This window comes from Somniosus microcephalus, chromosome 9, assembly GCF_052327205.1.
Source record: "Somniosus microcephalus isolate GS21.2 chromosome 9, FLI_Smic_1.0, whole genome shotgun sequence".
Taxonomy (NCBI): domain Eukaryota; kingdom Metazoa; phylum Chordata; class Chondrichthyes; order Squaliformes; family Somniosidae; genus Somniosus; species Somniosus microcephalus.
Genome location: NC_140995.1, coordinates 104541174 through 104564151, shown reverse-complemented (window position 1 = coordinate 104564151; position 22978 = coordinate 104541174). Strand labels below are relative to the sequence as shown.

The 22978-nt window shown below is 40.6% G+C and overlaps 1 protein-coding gene across 1 annotated transcript in view; it reads right to left on the bottom strand.

Annotated features, from left to right (window-relative positions):
- Positions 1–2979: 2979 nt before the first annotated feature.
- Positions 2980–22978, bottom strand: part of rab10 (RAB10, member RAS oncogene family) — a 76322-nt gene continuing 56323 nt past the window's right edge. Inside the window, exons 3-6 of the mRNA XM_085996949.1 lie at positions 22783–22921; positions 10598–10687; positions 6883–6984; positions 2980–5591 (exon numbers count right to left, since the gene is read on the bottom strand). Of these exons, the coding sequence (XP_085853075.1) occupies positions 5508–5591; positions 6883–6984; positions 10598–10687; positions 22783–22921 (415 nt within the window). The 3' untranslated portion in view covers positions 2980–5507. The remainder of the gene's footprint in view (positions 5592–6882; positions 6985–10597; positions 10688–22782; positions 22922–22978) is intronic.

The window sequence follows — 22978 nt, the reverse complement described above, 5'->3', positions numbered from 1 at the left end:
TAGAGCACCAAGATGCTATGCCACACAAGCTACCTCACATGTAAACTGCCAGTTCTTTGCTCGAGTAATCCATAATTACTCCCACCGCCTTTCTCCCCTGCTTCAAATATTTATCCAATTTTGCCTTAAAAGCTACAATGGTCGCGGCTTCAACCACTTCATGCTGACAACACAAGTAAAGACATTTCTAACTGCATTCACTTTGAGAATTATGAATTTGATCTAAGTGTTGCTATTAAGTTAGACTTTGTTGTTCCTGCCAACATGCATCAACTGATAATTATCTACATTACATTCCAATTGGCACCTATCTATCCATTCTGCTAACCTGTCTTTCTGAAGACTACCTTCCAAGCAATGGTGTGTACAGGAATGAAGGGAACTCATGCAATGGAGGTAAAGATTCAAAGGATAGCAAAAAATACCATGGCATTTTGATTACAACACATGGGTTAAACTCGTTGACTAATAAGTGAACTGGTTGACTTTAACAAGACTTTTTAGAAAAGCCTACTTGGTTGTGCAATTCATGACCTTGGTGTTTCAACTGTTCTACAAATTCCATCAGCAAAACCACCCCTGCCTTAAAAAGCATAAACCAGTGCATTATAAAAGAAAACACACTTAAAACCATTTATATCTAAATATTTTAAATAAAAAATATGAAATTAGTAATTCTACCAGTTTTAGGTAATATTTTTCAGGTCAACACCAGTATAATCCTACAATAAAGCTAATTAGCTAAATGTATCTTGTGTAATCTAGATCAAGCAGCTTTAAATGGGACTGTTACGGTTTGAAACCCCCCCTTTTGGGTCTACCAATACACGATTAAGAGTCAATTCAAGATGAGAAATCTACACCCACTTGTAGGGGTTGTTTGCCTAATGTGAAGTGCGCACACACTTTGACTGCCCAAATTGAGCACTTGGATGTAGATTGGCAGAAGGTTTAGGCATCAACTGTGCGCAGGAGCAATCATAGTTAAGCTAGCTAAAACCACACAGCTCACTGATCAAGCTTCCCCCTGCTTGTCCAGCTAGTATCATCTTACCCATTATATTTGAGCAAGATTGTCACTATTATTCAGGAGTAGAGAGCTGCATTCAATTTTCTTGAAACAATGTAGTAACTCCCAATGGAATTATATTGTACTATGGAAATACCTTGCCATTATATAGTGCCATCAGGTTGTTTCAACAATTTATTTTAAATGTAGTTACGGCTATGTGGACAACTATTCTGTGGGCAGCCAATTAGTTGAAAAGCTTTAAAAAGTTGGCCAAAATACTTTAGTGCTTTAAACTTCAAATCGCTGCTTACAATTGTAGGAAAAGCGGCTTTAAAAATGCTCAGAGGTCCTAAAAAGGCCATGATTTAAAGCCAAAGTGAAAGGAGTATCAATAATAGTCCAGGCATTCTTACCGGAACTGTCTTGTCACAACTATTTACAGCCAAAGTAAAATGTTCTGCAATAAGCAGATCTGGCTTTTCCCAAGCAATTAAAAAAAAACTTTAATTCTAAAGTAGTTGACATGTGCCTGTCTACAGTATTCTCACCAAATCCTTCCAGACACCACTTAATCTAAACTTTTATTCACCTTTGACTAGCCACTGGGAACCAGCTGCAAACAAACTCTCTCACTTTGTGAATCAAATTAATAAAAGATGGTGTTTTGACACAATAGTCCAGGAGGGTGAGAGACAAACAGTTCAGCAAAGTTTACCACTAACCAAATAGGCAAATAATGCAGCACATGTATGCATGAGTTAAGTACTCGAGAACAGAAGTAAGGTTAATGCTACCACGAAATATTGGAAGGCGGATGGACCAATACAATGGCAGATGGAGATTCATCACACTGATGTCCTAGAGGCAGACCCAAACACCCCAGGAGATACATATCCTAATAGGGGTTGATAGTCAAAAGTGTAAATAACACATTTGAAGCAGTTGATGCAAGGCAGTTCAAACAAGCCAAATTCAGCCACCTATTACAACAGTGACTGCACTCCAAAAGTACTTCATTGGCTGTACAGCGCTGAGACATCCAGTGGTCATGGAAGGCACTATATAAATGCAAGTCCTTCTTCCTCGACAGGGAAATGGGGCGGGGGCGGGGTGAAGACAGTGAACTTCCAGGTGGTTCTTGACAAGGATTTAAGGTGAAAGGATTCAGGATTTGTCTGGTACTATTTAATAACACTTCGATTTATTGGTGTACTGATCCCAGTTTCTTACACAACTCAGAAGTCCTGAAAGTTCAGACCTTGAAATGGTGGCAGTTGCTACGTCAATCAATTTACACATCTCAGGCAAAATGTCTTGTCGAGTTGGGATAGATATACAATTTAAAAGACCTGCTGCTTTACATGTTGTATTTGACCCAATAAGGGATACATATTTTCTGAAGAATTAAATCATCTAATCTATTATTGAGTTTGAAGAGCTTCTCTCCAGCTCCCCAGTGGCTCAGCTGATTTAAGACTGAAAGGAGATTAGCACAAACTACTATGGTCCCAGGTTCAATCGCCAATCTGTTCCTTAGCTGATCTCAGCAAGGGTGCGGCGGAGTTCTGTAATTGGCCTCAGCAGCCATGGATTACAAGGGGGAGGGGGAGAAAAGGGCGTATTAGCCACAGTTCCTGCTCCTGGCCACTGATGGAAGTTTGCACATGTGATATCAGTGGAAGACCAGATCAGGTGATCTGATGGGATAACCTATGCAGTGGGAAAGCCTGTTGCACATGGTCAAAGCTCATAGGTGAATGGTCATTTGAGTGAGGTACTTGGAGAACACCAGTTTTATCCTGCCCAACAAAAAACTGCAACTCAACAGCCCTTGGGGCAAAGGGGAGAGAAGATTGTCAAAAGGTCACATTATCACCCCCGGTCCACAGTATATTCTTAAGAAATGCACGGTTATTGGTGGCTATACCTAGAATATATTTTCTGCTATTAAATTACTGAGACAGTAACCCAATCTAAGAATCTATTTAATCAAGAGCAGTAGCACAGAATACATAGTTCTGTGCTGGTGTGAGTCAGTTTGTTCCACATACTTGAAGCCTGATATTTACAGAAGCTTAATAAACAGTCATTACAAGAAGTTTGTAGAAAGCCTACAGATACAAAAAAATGAAGCCCTATACAGAATCAGAGTTACACAATGTAGTTCTAATGTGTCACAGGAACCACCTGCCTTACTTCCCCTAACTGCAACATGAAATTTATTTTAAACTCAAAACGACAATAGTTTTCCCTCAATTCTGGAAGCCACCAAAATAAAAATAAAAACTAAATTCATCACAGTGGCACAAAGGACTGGACAGTCAAACTACACTAGAAATCATTTTGCATTGAAATTACAAAATCTTTAAATTGACAAAAGCTAGGTATGACTTTGTGGCGGATGTAACAAAGTGATGATTTCTCCAAATTCCATCTTAATTTGATAGTCTTTCAAGAAAAAGTGAGTGATGTTTATTCAATGGAGTGAGGGCTGGACAGTCCTAGAACTTAAGTCTCAGCAAGACAGATGGACACAGCAAACGAAGAGGTTTCATTTCTACAGCCTACATGTGCATTAAAAGTAAAAATACACCAGTGACTAAAATGGCTTATGAAATTTGAGCAAGACACAGCAAATATTTGATGTGAAACTGGTGAGGTTACTTAACAGTGATTCAACCACATTGTTGCTCTATTTCCAAGCAGTTAGACATTCCCTTAAGCAGAGCAAAACTAGCAATTTCAACATCAGGCCAAAATAATATATTCTGCTGAATATATTCCAATTTCAAATGACTTTAATTCATCGCATTTAATATTTCTTTTGATTTACCAGCATAATATGGGTAAATATACAAGCCAACAATACTCTACTTTCCCAAGATTCAACAGTAACATAACAGTAAACATCTAGAAATATTTTATTGACAATTTTAGTAACATTAGAAGTATTAAACTACAGTCTCCAGTGCTGGAATGGACTGCTAATGAGATTTATTCAATTCTGTGTTGGTCATCACAAGGTTTACAAATGATCCCAAAGAACTGTACATAAAGGCTAAGCACCACTATATTAGGCAACAGCCCATTAGCGTAAACAAAGAACTGATTACATTGGTTACTTTGTATATTCCCTTATGTTCAGTGCGGGATAAAAAAAATTAGGGTGAAAGCAATTTACACTACAAGAGGACTGTGCTCAATATATCAGGAGCGTAACCATTTCAGTATAGTCCAAGGTCCAAAATTTGGTTTGTCAATTTCAAATGCATTGACTGATCCAGAAAAGGCAGTAAATGCACTGCCTGAAACATGCTTTTGATCTCCTACTGACATTACGTAACCAGTAATCCCAACATTTGCACATTTAACTTTCTCATCCATTTCAATGGGAAGCAGCCTTTCAAACGTTAGAACTATATTGCTTGCAAAACTCCCAAGAAAGTCTGTTCAGGAACCACCACCCGAAGACTGGAAGTGACATTAAAAAAAAAATACTATCAAGCGACTAGAAAATACATGTTTGGCTATTTGGAAGCTGCAGAGCATATAGCAAAGCCTAACAAAACATAACCTTCAGTGGTTGGGAAAACACTGATTACCAATAGGCCAATCACAAGATACCTGGAGTTGCTAGTAAATGTGAGACACTGATATTGACAGCAGACAAAAGGACGTGTTTCAGGTTGCAGAACTGCTGGCTCATCAGGATACTGTCTACTGTCTACTCAAGAACACCTGAATATATAGTTATCCTGAAGATTTTTCCTCGGTGGCCTAAATTATGGAGATCTGCACAGTAAATGAAATGAGAACATCACCCTAAATAAAAAAAATGCAGCAGTATTACATGCATTAATAAATTTCCAATTTCCTCCTCAATGGAATAGCATAAAAACCAAGAAAGTCTGCATAACCAGGAAATATTGATCAAGAAATACTGGAGTTCACCACAAAAAAATTGTGTTCAGACATTGGCAGCTGTAATGGTTTTGTATCACAGTAAGTAAATACTAAAACAGCCAAGTCCGAGAACTGGTCTTCTGCCTCAGCAGCCGTTCAGCTATGCCTGTTTTCAAGTAAGGCACAAGACAAAAATCAAATCCCACCTACAAAGGAAAGCTGTCTACATGGGTGCCTCGAATTTCACTTTTTGCACAAATGTACAAATTAAAAAGTACATTATACACAAGAGAAAATTTCACTGTTGTACAAAAATTTGTTAATTCTAACTTTTATTCTTATACAATTTGCCGAGTTGAAACCAGTTACTTTGATAATGAATTTAACTATAATACAACCAAATGTAGTGAGTTGAGCACGCACATTTAAAATGAGACAATAAGTCACAGACATGATTCTATACAGGTTTTCAACATTTTGTGTGTGTCAAGCTGGCAAGATGCAAGAACTAAGGGTAATGAGAATTTTGTTTGTTTTAATGGGAAATAACATTTTAGATAGAATGCATAAAGTGGATATCCACAAGGATCGCTCAGCTACAGCATTTCTTCAGTCCTGTTCCACCACCTGCAGTGCTGATATCTACATTTTCCCTGTCAGGTTCTTTTACGGGAGTCTGTGAGGTAAAAGGAAAATGAATATTATGAAGGACTGCAGCAAACTATATGGAAAATTTTAAATTGAAAGGTCTGAACAAATATACATCTCTTACTCGCACACACAAGAACTGGTACACTTCATATGATAATTAGATATTTGCCCCATCTTAATTGATTCATCCAGAGCAATCCTACAATTCACCTATTGTAACATCCAATTGTTTCTTAAATGATTAAAAGGTTTTGGCTCCACTAGCTGATCTTGAAGTCTATTCTACATGCTGTATTATTTCCTGACAATATTAAATTGACTTTTCAGTAGCTTGAATCCTTGTCAGACTCTCCCAATTTAATTTAAAACAATATCCTAGATTTACCATATCCCTTACCACAACTACCTTAGATACCTCATCATCTCTCGGGTGTCTCCTTTCCAGGATGAAAAGCTGAAGCCTCTGCAATCTTTCCTGAGCTCAGCCCTTGAACACTAGGGATTAGCCTCATGGCCCTTCTCTGCACTGCACCTTTTGTTTAAATAGGTCATTCTCATAAGCTGACGACCAGAATCAAACGCAGTACTCTAGTTGGATTCTGGTCACTACTCTTTCCAGTTCCAGCTATGTAATGTTCAACATTCACTGGAGTTTGTGGAATGCTGCTCTGCATTAGCTGGATGCAATAAAGAGGTATAGAGATTCCACTTTGGGCGTGGATGGCAATCTGGACGCAAATTATACTGGTTTTCCAAAGGGAAGTTATGGTTCAAGTTTCCACCAAATCATTTGCATAATCACAAACTTAAAATCTTCCATGAACCAGAACAAATCAGGCAGTGCAATAGAACAATTATCTTTGCATTAAAAAAGTGTCCTTGGTGTATTTGAGTGGTAACCAGGTGCAGTTTTATTAATACAGCCAAAAATGGTGTTATCACAAAAAATAAATACGTCTAGTCAAACCACCCGAGTAACCTGATTTTAAATTACCTGAACACAAACTAGCAGAAACTCTAGGCCAGTGTCTAGATTGACAGTTCTTGAACCAAAAATGCTTTGACTTCCAATGCGTTATTACAGTGGGCAGTGAGAAATAGATCAGTTGCAGATTCCTGTTCATTTTTACCTTGTTACGTGATGCTTTGCAAACTCACTAAAAAAATTCTTGTTTTCCATGGTTTTGGCTTGTTTACCAATCCTACAACTTGGTTTAGCAAGTTTCAAGATCCTTTTAAGTGATTGGCTGACAAATTATTGAGAGATTCTTCAGCTCAGAACCACTCAATTACAGATTGCCTTTTCAAAAGGTTACCTTTCGAAGTATGTCTTCTGCTAATGTGAGGAATGCTTTCTCAATGTTGATATTAGCTTTTGCACTAGTCTCGAAAAACCTAATCCCATGTTCTCTGGCAATCTAGAATGGAACACAATTAGTAAAAAGTCACATACAGGATACCAACAAGTATGCTACAAGTTAGTAAAACACCAGATAGCTTTTGTTGTCAAGCCATCTTAAAATATTTCACCATGCATTTACACTTAATAAACCTAGCAACTATGATCACAGGTATTATCAGACATCAGATATGTTGCAATATGCTTCAACAGTGGTAATGTTCAGTAACCAGCTGACATTTTTAACCATAGGCAGTGTTCAACCATACTGCTCAAAGCAAAAACAATGCTACAGTATTGATTATAGGGCTGTTTTACCCTTGAAGTTTGCCTCCACATGCAGGACACCTCATTATCGGTTAGGGATACTCAGACCATAATCCCACAATGATTGTACTGAGTGTCACTCCTGCAATTTGAGTAAAGCATTATGATGGACAGTGTAGCTTAGGTGTGTGTCACTCCAATTTGAACAGTAATATGCCAAACAAGATGTTGGTGACTGTTACTTTGTTCTCCTATACCCCTATTTTAGTTTCTGCATTTCACTTCCAGGGCAAATGCATACAACTATATTTTGTGCTTATTCTGTTTTGCTACACTTGTTCTAAATTTCTGAATAAATTCTTTTTTTAAGTAAAGATTTTAAACACTTTACATAGTATATGCTTAGTCAGCATGGAAGGTAAAGACAACCAATAGACATGCATCACCCGTTTGCAGCAATTTAAAGCACAAGACTGTGGGCAGCAGGTCCACCAAGTACAAAGATATTTTATATTCCATGCACCTAAGCATGCACAAATACAGGAACTGATTGCTGGCAAACTGACTTGGGAAAGGAAGGGGCAAGAAGGAGAGAGCAGGAAAAGAATATGGAACAGCCGAAATGCCTAAAAAACAGGGGCAGGAAACTAGCATTAAGGGCTGCAACAGAGGGTTACAAAGGCCCCGTTTGATCGATGTGCTGTATAATGAGTACAAGCACAATGGGCCCAATGGAAGTGCCGGTTTCCTGCATGCACTGCGCATGCGTGGGAAACTGGCACTTCCGTTCCTCTAAACGATGAGGTTCAGCGGTCGAACGCGTACGCGGGGGAGGCTGCGCGTGCGCATCAAACTTAGGTTTTTTTTATACACAGGTTTCTCCGGGATCATAAGCCTGCAGAATTTAGAAATGTAAAAAGCAGGCGTACGGCCTTTTTACAAGGTAAGTGGTGAATTAATTAAAATTAAAACATTTTTCCCCACAGGTTTATTATTTTGAAATACTTTAAAGCAAGGTAAGTTTATTTTTAGCCCCCTTAGAATATAAAATTACTTTTTTCAAAGATTTAAATTGTTTAAAATAGTTATGTAATTTATAGTTTATTTAAAAAATGTGATTTAACAAAATTTATTTGAAGGTTTAGTGCTATTTTGGGGCCGTAGTATTTCTAAGTCTTGACAGCACTTCTTGTCAGACTTAGGAATGGAGCATTCCCTGCTCCGATTGGCTGCCCATGGCCCACGTGATCCCAGGGGACACATCGAACTAACTGCGCCCCTGGGATACGCAAGCACTGCGCGCCGGCAGCTGGAGCAGGCCCCGGATCGGAATTCCACGGGGCCCTACAGCTCAACGGCCGGCGCGCAAGGTAATTGCAGATCGGAGGCTTGCACCCGCGGGAAGCCCCCAACCCGAATTTCTGGGCCAATGAGTATGAGCAAAAACACTTGCAATCTGCAAACTGAGGGAGAGACACAACAAAATACAGGAAACTTTGATATCCGGCACTGACGGGACCGAGCTGGTGCAGTTAGGTCAAAACTGCCGTATAAACCAGCGGCAATGTTAAAACAGAGCTTTTCAGCTCAGTGTGAATCAACAAACCCTGTTGCTTAGCAACAGCTTCAAAACAGGCAGCTGCAAGCTTCTCTAGCTGAAGCTGTTGCTTAGCTACAGACCTTGCAGAGCCTGACTGGGGGGGAAAAAAGCAACGAGAAGTAAAAAAACTTATAGAAAACAGCTCCTGAATTTTGCTGGTAGATAGAGCTTTCCGGACTTTTAACCTCCGGTTAAAATGAAAGTTTCCTGTATAAGCGTGCAATACAAAAATGTGGAAAGTAAAGAAATTAAATAGAGCATGTATGTCATATGCTGGGCAGAAGCTCTAACATCTTTACTGAAATCCTAACAATGTTGTTTGAAGCTCTTAAAGCACATGTACAGAATTAATTCCTAGCTATTTAAAACTGAGCAAAAAGACACCTCTAAAAAAGGTAATTACAGGTAGACTATCCTTTATCCGAAAACCTCGGGACCGGCCGTGTTTCGGTTTTCGGAGAATTTCGGATTTCGGAAGGTGGGTCGGCGGGGGGTCGTGTGCACGACTTACCCTTTATCCGAACTTACGAAACCGGAACCCTCTAAAAACCAAAGGTTTTTCTGTTCAGTGCAAGTCGTGCGCACGACTTACGCTGAACGAAAAAACCTTCGGTTTTTAGAGGGTTTCGGTTTTCGGAAGTTCAGATAAAGGGTAGTCTACCTGTACTTCAAAACTGAAGTGATATGTAACATACAATTTGTACTGCATGACTTCAAAGAAATGAGGCAAACTCAATTGAAAACAGAGCTCCAATCAGTAGTACAATATCATTTAGAGGCATTAAATGAAAGTTAAGTATTTGCAACAGAGGGAAACAAAATAGGGTCACCCTGGGATGTCTTGCGCACTACAATGGCACGGACATGGATTTGAGGTAAGGAATCCAGCCACTAATCAACTGGAGGAAAGTGCATAGGGCATTGCACAAAGAAAGAAAAAAAAGTCAAAAGTAAACTTTAGCCATGTCACCATCACTCCAAAAATTAACACACTTTCTAAATTGAAGGAAACATAGCATCAGGTCACAGACAACCATATTTCATGGTTTTGTTCCAAGCATTTGCCTACTAGTTACACAGGATAAACTAAAATGGCAGGAATTCGCTTCAATCAAACACATTCACTCCAGCATGCTAGGTCAAGTCAGTGGTCATGGATTTGAGCCAATAATTCCCCAACAAGCTCATTATTTCAATGCAACCCGAGGAGCAGGAGTTTAGGACAGAAGAGAGTGTTTTAATGTAGGGAAACATGGTAGCCAATTTGCGCACTGCAACGGCGTACAAACAGCAATGAGATAAACTCTTAATTTTGTGTTGAGAGTTGAGGGATAAACTCCCCTGCTTAGAATAGTGACATGGTATTTTCTCACCCACCTGAGGGGGCAGATGGGGCTTTGGTTTAACACCTCACCTGAAAGACGGCACCTCAGATAGTGCAGCATTCTCTCAGTACTGCACTGAAGTATCAGCCTAGATTATGTGCTCAAGTCTCTGGAGGGTGACATGAACACATTGCCTTCTGACTCAGAAGCAAGTGCTAACCCAGGCCAAAGCTGGCACCTTGAAGGAGAGAGTCAACAAGGAAGACAAAAGCAGGTGACATGGGACCATGGCCTATTAATTAGATTATGCAGATCTAGGTCTGGCATTTGTCCTCCTAATCAAAGGAATGTGTGTGGTTAAAGTAGACCTACATGAGAACAGGATAACAATTTTATTTAAAAAATGAGCCAAGGAAAAGTTCAGAAGCAACCCAATTTACCTGCTCTCCTTTTGATTTCGGCACCACTCGCTTGTCTTCCATGTCACACTTGTTGCCTAGCAACATTCTCTCTACATCTTCATTTGCATGCTGAAAAACAAATTTGGCTAATGTCACGGGTTATCAGTAAACTGATGGGCAACCAGCACTTATCTAATTGAAGTCTTGATTCAGCACACATCAATAGCCTAGTTACTCAAAGACATCACCTATTTGTACTACAAAAAAAGTGAATGGTCAAATGGAAGTCATTCATAAACTGTTTCCAATTAGCAAAGCTACCAATCAGCAAGCACCATAAACACCCAAATTATTTTTCCACCTCCCAAGTCCACCAACCACCACAAAAAGATGGTTGAGATGCTACAAGAGCTTTCAGCCACCATTTTCCTCTCTCAATCAGGTCAGCATATACAGCAATGAAAAAAAAATCTATTAAATTCATTATGTAACTGTAGAAATTATTGCAAGTTCATCCTGTACAAACCTAAAGTTGAAATTCTGTTTCTGCCCTAGAGTTGCAAACTTCACCTGGGAGCTCCAGCTACTATCAGTAAATATTGTGTGCAAGAGAATGAATGAATGGTACTACATCATGGAAGCTGTAGTTTGCATACTAAGGAATAATGTGCAATGCACACAAGTTTATGATAACCAGGCAGACAATTTACAAATGGAGGAGCAAGCCCAAGGAAAACAAATTGAATGGTTTAAGCATTTGTAAGAGTTTAAGCTATTAAATAAAAATTCAGAGCTACACATCATGTGGGATGAGTTTTTTGGTCTTGCTGAATGGAACGATTTGCTCCACGGCTGGAAAGAGATGGGGAAGGAAAGGGAGCGCGCACAAGATAAATTCCATTTATATGGCACCTCATCATATCCTGAAGACCTGGCAACCACACTTTACAACTTCATGTCCCTTACATAGGCAAATACTACAGAATGCCACAAACCAGTGAATGGCTAGATCATGTTCTTTTGGTGAGCGAGTTAAAAATGTTGCTGAAACCAACTAAAAAACTCTCTTCCTTGAAGTGTGCCATGAGATCTTTTTGTTCAGATCTTTTGGCTAAGACATCAAGTAGACACTCCAAATCCACTACAAAAATTGAGCAAAAATACTATTTTACAATTACAGAATTTACAGCATAAAAGGGCCATTCAGCTCAACTGGTCCATGTCAGTGTTTATGCTCCACATGAGCCTCCTCCCACCTACTTCATCTAACCCATCAACATATTCTACTTCTTTCTCCCTCATGTGCTTATCTAGCTTCCCCTTAAATGCATCCATGTTCCTTGTGACAGCAACTTCCACATTCTAAATAAAGTTGCTCCAAAATGCTCGGTTGTATTTATTAGTGACTTTTATATTTATGGTCCCTAGTTCTTCTCTTGCCTGTTATTTGAAACATCCTCTCTACATCTATGCCATGAAACCTTTTCATAATCTTAACCTCAAACAGGTTACCGGTCAGTCTTTTGTCTAGAGAATAGAGCCCAAGCCTGTTCAATTGTTCAGTTCTAGTATCATACTAGTAAATATATTTTGCACCTTCTCCAGTGCTTCTATATCCTACTTACATGGAGACCAGAACTGTTCACAGTACTCAAGTGTACTCGAACCAAGGTTCTACACATGTTCAACGTTACTTCTGCTTTTCAATTCTATCACTCTAGAAATGAACCAGTGCTTTGTTTGCATGTGTATCTGTACCGAGATCCCTCTTCCTCTACCCCATTTAGACACTTAAATTTTCCGAAAGGTATGTGGCCTCCTTCTTCCTAACAAAGTATAGTTCCATGCTCATTCTGCAAGTCTTGTATTGTGTTGTGTTGCAGTCCTCCTCTATTAACTACCCCCAATTTGGGATCATCTGCAAATTTTGAAATTGTACTTGATTCCAGAGTCCAAATAATTTATGTAAATGGTGAACAAGAGGTCCCAGCACCTATCCTTGTGGGACACCACTTCCCACCTTTCACCAGTCTGAGTAACTACCTTTAACCTCTACTGCTGTGTTCTGTAGCCAGCTTGCAATCCATTCTGCTACTTGTGCCCTGACTATTTATTTATGGCCTCTAGTTTTGGACTCACCCACAAGTGATATACATCTCTACATCGACCCCATCGAACCCCTTCAACATTTTTAAAACCGGTCATGTCACCTCCATCTTTTCTTTTCTAGAGGTAAAAGCCCCAGCCTGTTCACTTATCCTCAGTTCTGGCATCATCCTTGTAAATTTTTATTGCACCTTCGGCAGCATTTCTATCTTTTTTTTTAAATGTGGAAACCAGAATGGAGCGCTGAATCTTGCAAACAAATACTATGCAGCTTGTGACAGCACAAAGAAAGCGTTTTCTCTTGTGCCTTCAAATTGGGGCAGACTCTCAAACCACCTTGAGAATGCAGAATGGTAATCCAGTTACATGGAACACCATGGCCCAGGGTCTGCCACCAATATAACAGAGCTTAATGGTGCTCACCGTTACCAGTGTGTAAATCATCCAGCAGCTTGTGGCAAGAAAGAGATACCCCATGAATTGAGAATTGCCACAAAATGCTAGACGACTTGCGCTGCTCTGCTGTTAGCCTCACGAAAACAGAATCTCACCTTCAACCTGATTTTCACAATGTTGTGCATTTGCAATTTAATTGCCTATTAAACTCACTGCAGAAAGTTGGAGCTGGTACTTAACAGTAAAAGTACCCATTTAATGACATGAGAATTGTTAATACAATGCCAATCAACCTCTCTGGTCCTGAAAGGGAACAATTTATACTGTGGCGTCTCGTTACTGCAGGTAGTAAATTCTTAGAGACTTTCAAAATTTCAAGTGGTTTCATTTTTTTCTTACTTTTCTTTTGTCTCTATATTTATCTTTCTGTACCAGATTTGACACTAATTAACCCTATTTCCTTCTCTGTGGTTCCTCGGTTTCTTAATCAACCCTTAAAATTCATTGGTTAAGGATACACACTGCTGGCCCAGTCATTCATTGATGTCCCAGATGCCCCACTGCGCCATTATCAGCTCACACTTCCATGGCAAAAAACATTGAGCTGAAGATTGAAGGAAAAAGTCTAACCAATGGGGCACACTGCAAGATGCTGCGCTCCAGCCAATATGTGCTCATAATTGGCAGAAATTTTGAAGTGTGGTGTACAGCAAGTATCATTTGTTTCACTTCTCAAACAGATGGACAAGGGTTGAACACTCACAGAACAGCCTTAACCACAGGAAACAAGCTATTGAAAGATTTAGCTCATGGTTTAAAAAAAAACCAAAACTACTTATGATACAAGGCAGATGCCTTCAGTGATAGGGATTTGAAATTTGGTACATCACAAGATCAAAGGTCAGGTACAGCTACTGACAGAAATGTAATTAAGGTTTGAGAAAGAACAAAATGGCAGGTAAACAATATTACACGAGACAAGGTGTGTAATCTTTGTACCTCAGTTACGTGCTTTGTTTTAGTAAATTTAATGCATTAGTGATAGCCAAATGTCTACTGCAGTTAGGCTGCAACATAACAGGTTCTCAATTCACTTTTGATTTTAAAGATTCAAATTGAAATTGGGGCAACAGGCGTGGGGGTAGTGGGTTTGGTAGAAGCAGGAGGATAGAAGGCAGAGCCATCTGTGGGAAGCAAATAATAAACCCAATTCAATATAGACTTTCAATGCGACTCTCCTCCTAGGTCCAGAGTGTAAAGGCTCACCTTTTAAGTTCATTATAGTGTACAGGGTCACTAGATGGTGGTCCATGATCATTTTGCTTTGTCACATTCATAAATCTGTTTACCAGATTACATGTGATATTAATGATGTATAATTGTAAGGCATGTTGCAAGTCTGTTTAAAGCAATGTTTTAACAATATTAAAAGCACCCAAGTTATTTTAAAGGCAGAGCATGTTACCACAGCAGCTCTTGCATATAAATTCCACTTCGTCATTCCTAGAGTGACAGCTGTGGCTCAGTTGGTAGCACACTTGCCTCTGCGTCAGAAGGTTGCGGGTTCAAGTCCCACTCCACGGACTTGAGCACAATGCTAGGCGGACACGAGTGCTGAGGGAGTGCGGCACTGTCTGAGGTGCTGTCTTTCAGATGAGACGCTAAACAGGGGCCCCGTCTGCTCTCAGGTGGACATAAAAGATCCCTTGGCACTATTTCGATGAAGAGCTGGGGAGTTATCCCTGGTGTCTTGGCCAATATTTATCCCTCAACCAACATAACAAAAACAGATTATCTGGTCATTATCACATTGCTGTTTGTGGGACCTTGCTGTGCACAAATGGGCTGCCACGTTTCCAACATTACAACAGTGACTCCACTTCAAAAGTATTTCAGTGGCTGTAAAGCGCTTGGAGACGTCCGGTGGTCATGAAAGGTGCTATATAAATGCAAGTCTTTCTTTAGTTGTTTTACGGTGATATTTTAAGCACGAGTCCTGTAACCAGGACTTGAAGGGAGTGTCTGTCGAGTTTTCTTTTGAATTTGCCTAATTTCTTTCCTATAAAGCAAACATATGTAACAAGAGCAGTGGAGCTGATCCCTGTTGTGGGTGGTTAAATTGCTCGAATTGGGCAGAATCGTGATTTTACACACCGCATTCAACTCTCAATCTTGTGGCTTTGGAATCAGAGGACCCATGCGGTTTCCACCTTCCTTCACTTTCTGCTCCTCCCCTCCTTTGACCATTTTCCCCAGAGACTAACTGAAAAGTAAGAGGCCGCAGCATCAGTGTCTGGGGCATGGTAGGAAAGTAGAGGTTGAAGTTTGCTGACTAGTGTTTGGAGGAGCCAAGAAATTCTGGCACGCTCAGACTCAGTGCTTCTTTTATAAAAAAAAAAATCAGGTTGCTTTGAATTGGGTCAGTTGCGCTGTGGTGGGCTAGCTAAGTGTAACGTAGTTGATAAAAAGACACTGCCTCTGGAAAGAGTTGGCAGAAGTGGCTGTGGGAATAAGACAGCCAAGCAATACTGCCTGCTCTCTTTCACAGGAGCACAGCCAAGAGGGCATCTCCTTGATTCCAAGATCCTCAATCTTTCTGGATACGCATATTGTACAACCAAACCAGTCAGTGATCGGAAATAACAGAAAATGCTGGAAATACTCAGGTCAGGCAGCATCTGTGGAGAGAGAAACAGAGTTAACGTTTTAGGTCTGGGACCCTTCATCAGAACTGGAAAAAGCTGGAAATGTAACATTAAGCAGGTGCAGAGATTCAGGGGGGGGGGGGGGGTTAGGAGCAGAGGAAGGAATTGAAAGAACATAGTGAAAATGTTGCAAATGGGAATGGCAAAATCACAGCATGAAAAATGGGGGCAGGGATTATTATCTGAAATTGTTGAACTCGAGAGAGTCCGAAAGGCTGTAAAGTGCCTAATTGAAAGATGAGATGCTGTTCGTCGAGCTTCATTGGAACAATGTAATAGGCCGAGGACAGAGATCAGAGTGAAGTGGAGAATTAAAGTGACAGGCGACCGGAAGCTCGGGGTCCCCCTTACGGACTGAACGGAGGTGTTCTGCAAAGCGGTTGCCCAATCTGCGTTTGGTCTCCCCAATGTAGAGGAGACCGCATCGTGAGCAACGAATACAGTATACTAAATTGCAAAAATTACAAGTAAATCGCTGTTTCACCTGGAAGGGGTGTTTGGGGCCCTGGACAGTGGGAAGGGAGGAGATAAAAGGGCATGTGTTGCATCTCCTGCGCTTGCACGGGAGGGTGCCAGGTGAAGGAGAAGGGCTGTTAGGAGTGGTTGAGGTGTGGACCAGAGTGTTGTGGAGGGAGCGGTCCCTTTTGGAATGCTGAAAGGGGAGGCGAGGGGGAAGATGCGTTTGGTGGTGGGATCACGCTGGAGGTGGTGGAAATGGCAGAGGATGATCCATTGAATGTGGAGGCTGGTGGGGTGTGATTGGAAGCCTCATTTTCTGGCTGGTCTGTCATTTCTTTCCTCCCCTCTAATCTGATTTCTCTCAATTTATCTGTTTTTCCTTCTAACTCATTCTTCCATTGCATCCTCTTGAACCAAATGATGATTCACATCAGGACCAGATAAACCATAACTTGCTCTGGGGTACATAGTGCTTTTCTTATTGCATTAGCATATGTGCGAATGGTCTCATCATTCAAACTATTAAAATGTCTAGATGGTGACTTTTAGGTGATGTGCATTCTATAGCTGAAAACTGAGCACACAAATCCGAAGTGCCTTTTCAGTGTGCATCGTTCCCACACAGGAATCAGAATAGTACAGTACAGGAGGAGGCCGGTCAGCCCATTGAGTCTGCGTCGGCTCTTTCGAAAAGCAATCCAGTTAGTCCCACTCCCTCCCCATAGCCCAGCAATTTTTTTCTCCAAGTATTTATACAATTCTTTTGAAAGCTACAATTGGAAGACACTGCCCTGCCTCAGCTCACCTGCTGCCAAAACCCTTATCCATGCCTTTGTTACCTCTAGACTTGATTCTTCCAATGTTCCTCCTGGCTTGCCTCCCATCCCCCACCCTACATAAACTTGAGCTTATCCAAAACTCTTATCCATATCTTAACTCACGCCTTGGAAGTCCCGTTCACCCATCACCCTTGTACTCATACAATGGCTCCCATTTTAAAATTTTCATCCTTGTTTTCCAAATCTCTCCAATAGTCTCGCCCCTCCCTATCTCTATAACCTCCACCAGCCTTTTAAGACTTCGAGATGCTCCAATTCTGGCCTTTGCGCATCCCTGATTTTAAAATCACCACCATTGACAGCGGTGCCTTCAGCTGCCTAGGCCCTAACCTATGGAATATTCCCTCCCTAAACCGCTCCCCCTCTACATCTTTCTCCTCCTTTGAGACGCTCCTTAAAACCTTCCTGACCAAGCTTTTGATCATCTGTCCCAGTATCTCATGTGGCTCGGTGACAAATTTTGTTTGATAACCCTCCTGAAGCGCCTTGGAACGTTTTACTACATTAAAGGTGTGATGCAAATACAAGTTGTTATATTGAATCCATTTTCACCACCCAATCAGGCAGTGCATTCCAAATGCTAACCACTCATGTAAAATTTGTTTCTCATGTTGCCTTTGGTTCTTTCGCCAATCAGCTTAAATCTGTGCCCTCTGGTTATCAACCCTTCAGGCATTGGAATCAGTTGCTCTTTATTTACTCTAAGCCCTTCATGATTTTGAATACCTCCATCAAATCTCCTCAGCTTTCTCTGCTCCAAGGAGAACAACCCCAGCTTCTCTAGTCTATTCACGGAACTGTATTCCCTCACGCCTGGAACCATTCTACTAAGTCTCTTCTGTGTCCTCTCCAAAGCCTTCACATACTTCCTAAGCTGTGGTGCCCAGAATTGGACACAATACTCCAGCTGGGGCCAAACTAGTGTTTTATATTAGTTTAGCGTAACTTCCTGGCTTTTGTAGTTTATGCCTCTACTTAAAAGCCCAGGATCCCATACGCTTTGTTAAATGCTTTGATAACCTGTCCTGCCAGTCAAAGATTTGTGCACAAACACCCACAAGTCTCTGTTCTTGCACCCCATTTAAAACTACCATTTAGCTTCTATTGTCTCGCCTCATTCTTCCTACCAAAATGCATCACCACAAACTTCTCTGCGTTGAATTTCAACTGCCATGCATCAGCCCATTCCACCAGCCTGTCTATGTCCTCTTGAAGTCTATTACAGGAAACTTGTTTAAACGGCACCTAAATATCAAATTCTGTATTAACCAGCAAAATTCTCACTCCAAAAACAACACCTCAATAACCAGCAATGTTGCCGAGTCGGAGTCTCCCACGGTGGCCGAGTTAGTCAGTGGGGGGTAGTTCTCCAAACTTCCACTATTTGGCTTCTTGGCGCTGTCAGAAACAGAACACCTCAATACCCCTGTAACAGGAGTCTGACTCTCCCGCACTGCCGGTAGTCTCTTCTGATCCGCCATTTTACAGGGGTACTGTGTGTCTCCCACACTGCTGGTAGCCATTGCATTGCATTACCCTCAACTGGCAGTACTGTACTTAAGCATCTTCCACCATCCATTTAACAACATTCTGTAGGCAAGTACCCAATTACTGTACACTGCACATTTCTTTTATTTTTCTTTGTTAAAAATAGCCTAGGTAGATAACCCCCCGTCATCCGGAATTTTTGATCAACCGGCAAAAGGCCAGTCCCGTTGGTGCCGGATACCAAAGAGTTTCCTGTACTATCTTTCTGAATGTTTACTACCCTTCCAAGTTTCAGGTCGTCTGCACATTTTGAAATTGTGCCCTGTACCCCCAAATCAAAAGCAGCAGTGATCGTAGCACTGAACCCTGGGGACCACCACTGTATATCACCCTCCAGTCAGAAAGACAGCCAGCCATTCACCAACTCTTCCCTATTTCTTCACCAATTTTGTATCCATGCTGCTACAGCCCCTTTCATCCCATGGGCTTCAATTTTGATCACAAGTCTATTATCCATCCTCAGTTACTTCATCAAAAAACTCAGTTAGTCAAAAATATTTGCCCTCAATAAATCCATGCTGGTTCTCCTTTATTCGTCCAAGCTTGGTCCAAGTGACTGTAAATTCTCTCCCGGATTAGTGTTTGTAAGAGATTCCCCACCATCGACGTTAAACTGACTGCCAGGTTTCTCCTTCGCCCCTTTCTTGAACAAGGTTCTAACATTTGCAATCTTCCAGTGCTCTGGCACCACCCCTGTATCTGCCAGTGCCAACTCTCCCCTTCCCAGCATGCCACTATTGTATTCACGTTTTGCATCACTCCACACAGGTAGTGCTACTTTTTCCACTTTGAAGCAAGCCACCATCGAAAGTCCACATCGTCTATGGCCCTGCATACAATGTCACTGGTCACCATCACCAAATTGCATCTCACTGTCTGGTCAGTGAACCCAATGACGTATCAAGCAGCCGGTGAAGAGTTACTCCTCTACCTGGATCAAACTATGAATTCAGTCATCCCTGGTTTTTAAAAAAAATCAAGCAAGATTTAAAATCAGCGTCAAACCCCAACGCAGAGATGACGCAAACATAAATGAGTGTCTCCTGTGCAACTAATTACATAGCAGCATCAGCCCACCTTTAGCTTTAGAATAGTGCCCGGGGGGGGGGGGGGGGGGGGGGGGGGAGGGAAAGAAAGAAAAAAAGAGAATCAAAGGCAAGGAAGAATGCATGCATAACTAAGCAATTAAGAAAACCTGCAGAAAACAAGACTTGAGTGAAATGGAGATTATACTAGCACTTCGCTTTCGATCCTGGTCATTAAAAAAATTGTTTATTGCAGACACCAACAAGCCAAAACTCCTCAGCTCCTTTGAAACAACTACATGTTTAATTATTCTTCATGTATTCAACATTTTCACAATAGCCCTCATTGATGTTTCCAGCAACAAATGCACAGAATGTGGTTAGCGTTCTTCCCCCTCGCTAGTACCAATTACTCAAGCTTGAAATCTTAAAGCAAGCCTTCATAAATGGTTTCCTATGTTTAAATAGTTCCGACAAATACAACCTTTGCTAAATTGTTCTTTTTAAAAATAAGTCCATGCATAGATACAATGGATCCAGTGTATTTGTAATTTCTGTATAAAAATTTGTACTGGCATTCTTTTTCAACAAAGCAATTTAGCCCCAATGGCATTGTTCAAAGTAAATCAGAAAGATGATGTTTCCTGAGATGAGTATGTTTACATCTTTATGGCCCTTTCCTAATAAAGGGGCTGCCTGCTTAGGTAGGTAGAGCTGTGATTAACTTTGTTGGTCCCTTTGAACTACTTACTTAGCCACAAGACTGGAATACAAGTCATGATCAAATTGAAAAGGGGTCTCATCAAACTGTACTTTCCAGTGCTGGTTGCCAAGAAATAAGGGTGACATTCTAGCTCAAGGTGTGGAAAGAGCCATAAGGTTACTCCATAGCATCTAAAAGGATGAGCTGAGAAGTAGTAATGGAGAGACTTGGACTTTTCAATCTGGAAAGAAGCCATCTGAGAAGTGATCTTAAAGATATTCAAGATCGTCAGATGAACAAAGTAAATCCAAGATAGTACTTCAAATTTAAAAAAAGCAAGAGGGAACACAGGTAAATTTAAGACCGCCGTCAAGAAATTGTTCTTCCAGTGATGAATATATGGAAGGAACTTCCAAGACATTGCATTGGAGGCAATCTTTAGAAACATCTGAATGCTGAAATGTTTGGGGGGGGGGGGGGGGGGGGAACCACTGCAGGCTCTCTGATTGGATAAATGATGGGCCAAGTGGCTTTCTAAATCCATAATTAATTAGTGTATGATTTAAGGGCATAATGCTTAATAAACAGAGCAAAAATTATTTTTTAACAACTCACTGCTTCCTTTGCAGGATGTACTCTAATTAAATATGCCCCAAGGTACATACAAGGCTAACTGCTGTTCAGAGATTAGCCTGTTTCAAAACAAAAATCAAGCAGCAATCCCATCCTCCTGGCATTGAGCAGAAGCAAAAAGTTCATTGCCCTTCCAATGCTCCAGATTGGTAGCAGATTATAAATCCTCCACTCCTCTTAGGGAGGGGAAAGGTCATCACGAAATGACCAGAAAAATCTGTTAGTTGTAATTTGTTGCAGTTTTATGAATATTTCAGGCAATCAAATGACACTTCAAGATGACAAATACACTAGAAGACTTATATAAATATGCCAGATACACACACAACACATACTGCAAAGCCACACAATTCAAAAATCACCCAAGTTTCATTTTATAACTAGGACTACCCTAGAAATTCAGATCCAAGGTAACTTAGCAAATTGAGCTTCAAGGAAGGACTCATCGACAACATAAACTGCATGGTGCATGATTAAGAGTTTCAGCACCAGCTTAATAGGCTTTTTAAGTTAACTTGTCCGATATACTAAGCCCAATAGTACTCTGCGCTGCTTATTTTAAAAAACTCAAATTAATTCTTAATTTGGGCTACCCAGTCTTAACCAGCTTGCACAAAGAAAAACGGCTGGGAAAAGTATGGTTCTAGTTGGCTACAGAGTGAAAGCATAACTTTGACTAGAACAGCATTAGCCAGCAGTGGCACACAAGAGGTCCCACGTGATCAGGAATAAGCATGGTGCAGCATGAGCTCCCACCAGTTGAGGGAATTGCCTGCGCCAAGTACTCAATACAGGGTACAAAACATCAAGACCTCCCCTTTCCTAGGCATGGGGAGGAGGAGGAAGCAAAGTAATCAGAAAGAGGAAGTATTATTTAATACTGCTTGCTACTAAACTCGGTTACAATCACAGAAGGTGGTTAAGAAATGTACAAGCAAGCTACTTTCTGGAATTATAAAGTTGCTTCTTAAATTAACAGCATTTACATCAAGCAAGTGTAGCCACCAGAAACACATGCCTGAAATATGGAACTTTGTTAAGCACGTACCATGATTTGATACGGATTTAGAACAATTATTTCAACTTCCATTTAATATAGCACCTTTAACATAGTAAAACGTCAAGGCACTTCACAGGAGCAGAGACAAAAATTGATTCAACAGCCAGAGATTAAAGCACATTTGGCTCATTATGTCTACCCTAGCACTTAAACAATGGTGTCATAATATTCATAACTATAACTTCTCATCCCTGGTAACAATCTTCACTATATAAAATAAACAGAAAATGCTGGAAACACTCAGGTCAGGCAGCATCTGTGGAGAGAGAAACAGAGTTAACGTTTCTGGTTGATGACCTTTTGTGACCTGTAGCTTCACTCTACCCTTTCTATGGCTCTACTATCCTTCCAACAACAGGATGCTGAGAACTGAATATTACATTTCAAATGCAACCTAACCAATACATGATACAAATTCAACATCATTTCCTTGTTTATATGTTGAGTACGGCTGCTTTTATATTTAAAACTAAGCTTTCTTCATACTTTGAAGCAAATACTACATTTGTCATTGGTGTTTACATTTCCATTTAGAAATTTCATACCCGTTAAGGTTCTATGAGGTCATGCCATAGTGCACCAGTTTTGCAAAAAGAATGAGTTCAGTGAGTTAGCACTAACCTTTAAAAGGAAGTACTGCAGTACAACTGATCTTTGCACTGACCATGCTCCGCCACCAAAAAATAAAAATCAGACCACTTTCCTAAGACATGTTGCCCAAGTAGTCAAATTGTTACAGCCTTCTCTTACCTCATCTATGTTCCTCAGCCATTTGCTGATGTTTTCAAAGCTTTTGGCATTTGTGATGTCATAGACTAACATGATTCCCATTGCTCCCCTGTAGTAGGAGGTGGTGATGGTGTGAAATCGTTCCTGTCCTGCTGTATCCCTTCAAAATAAATAAAACAATTTAAAAATCAGCAAAAGGACTGACATTTTAAAAAAC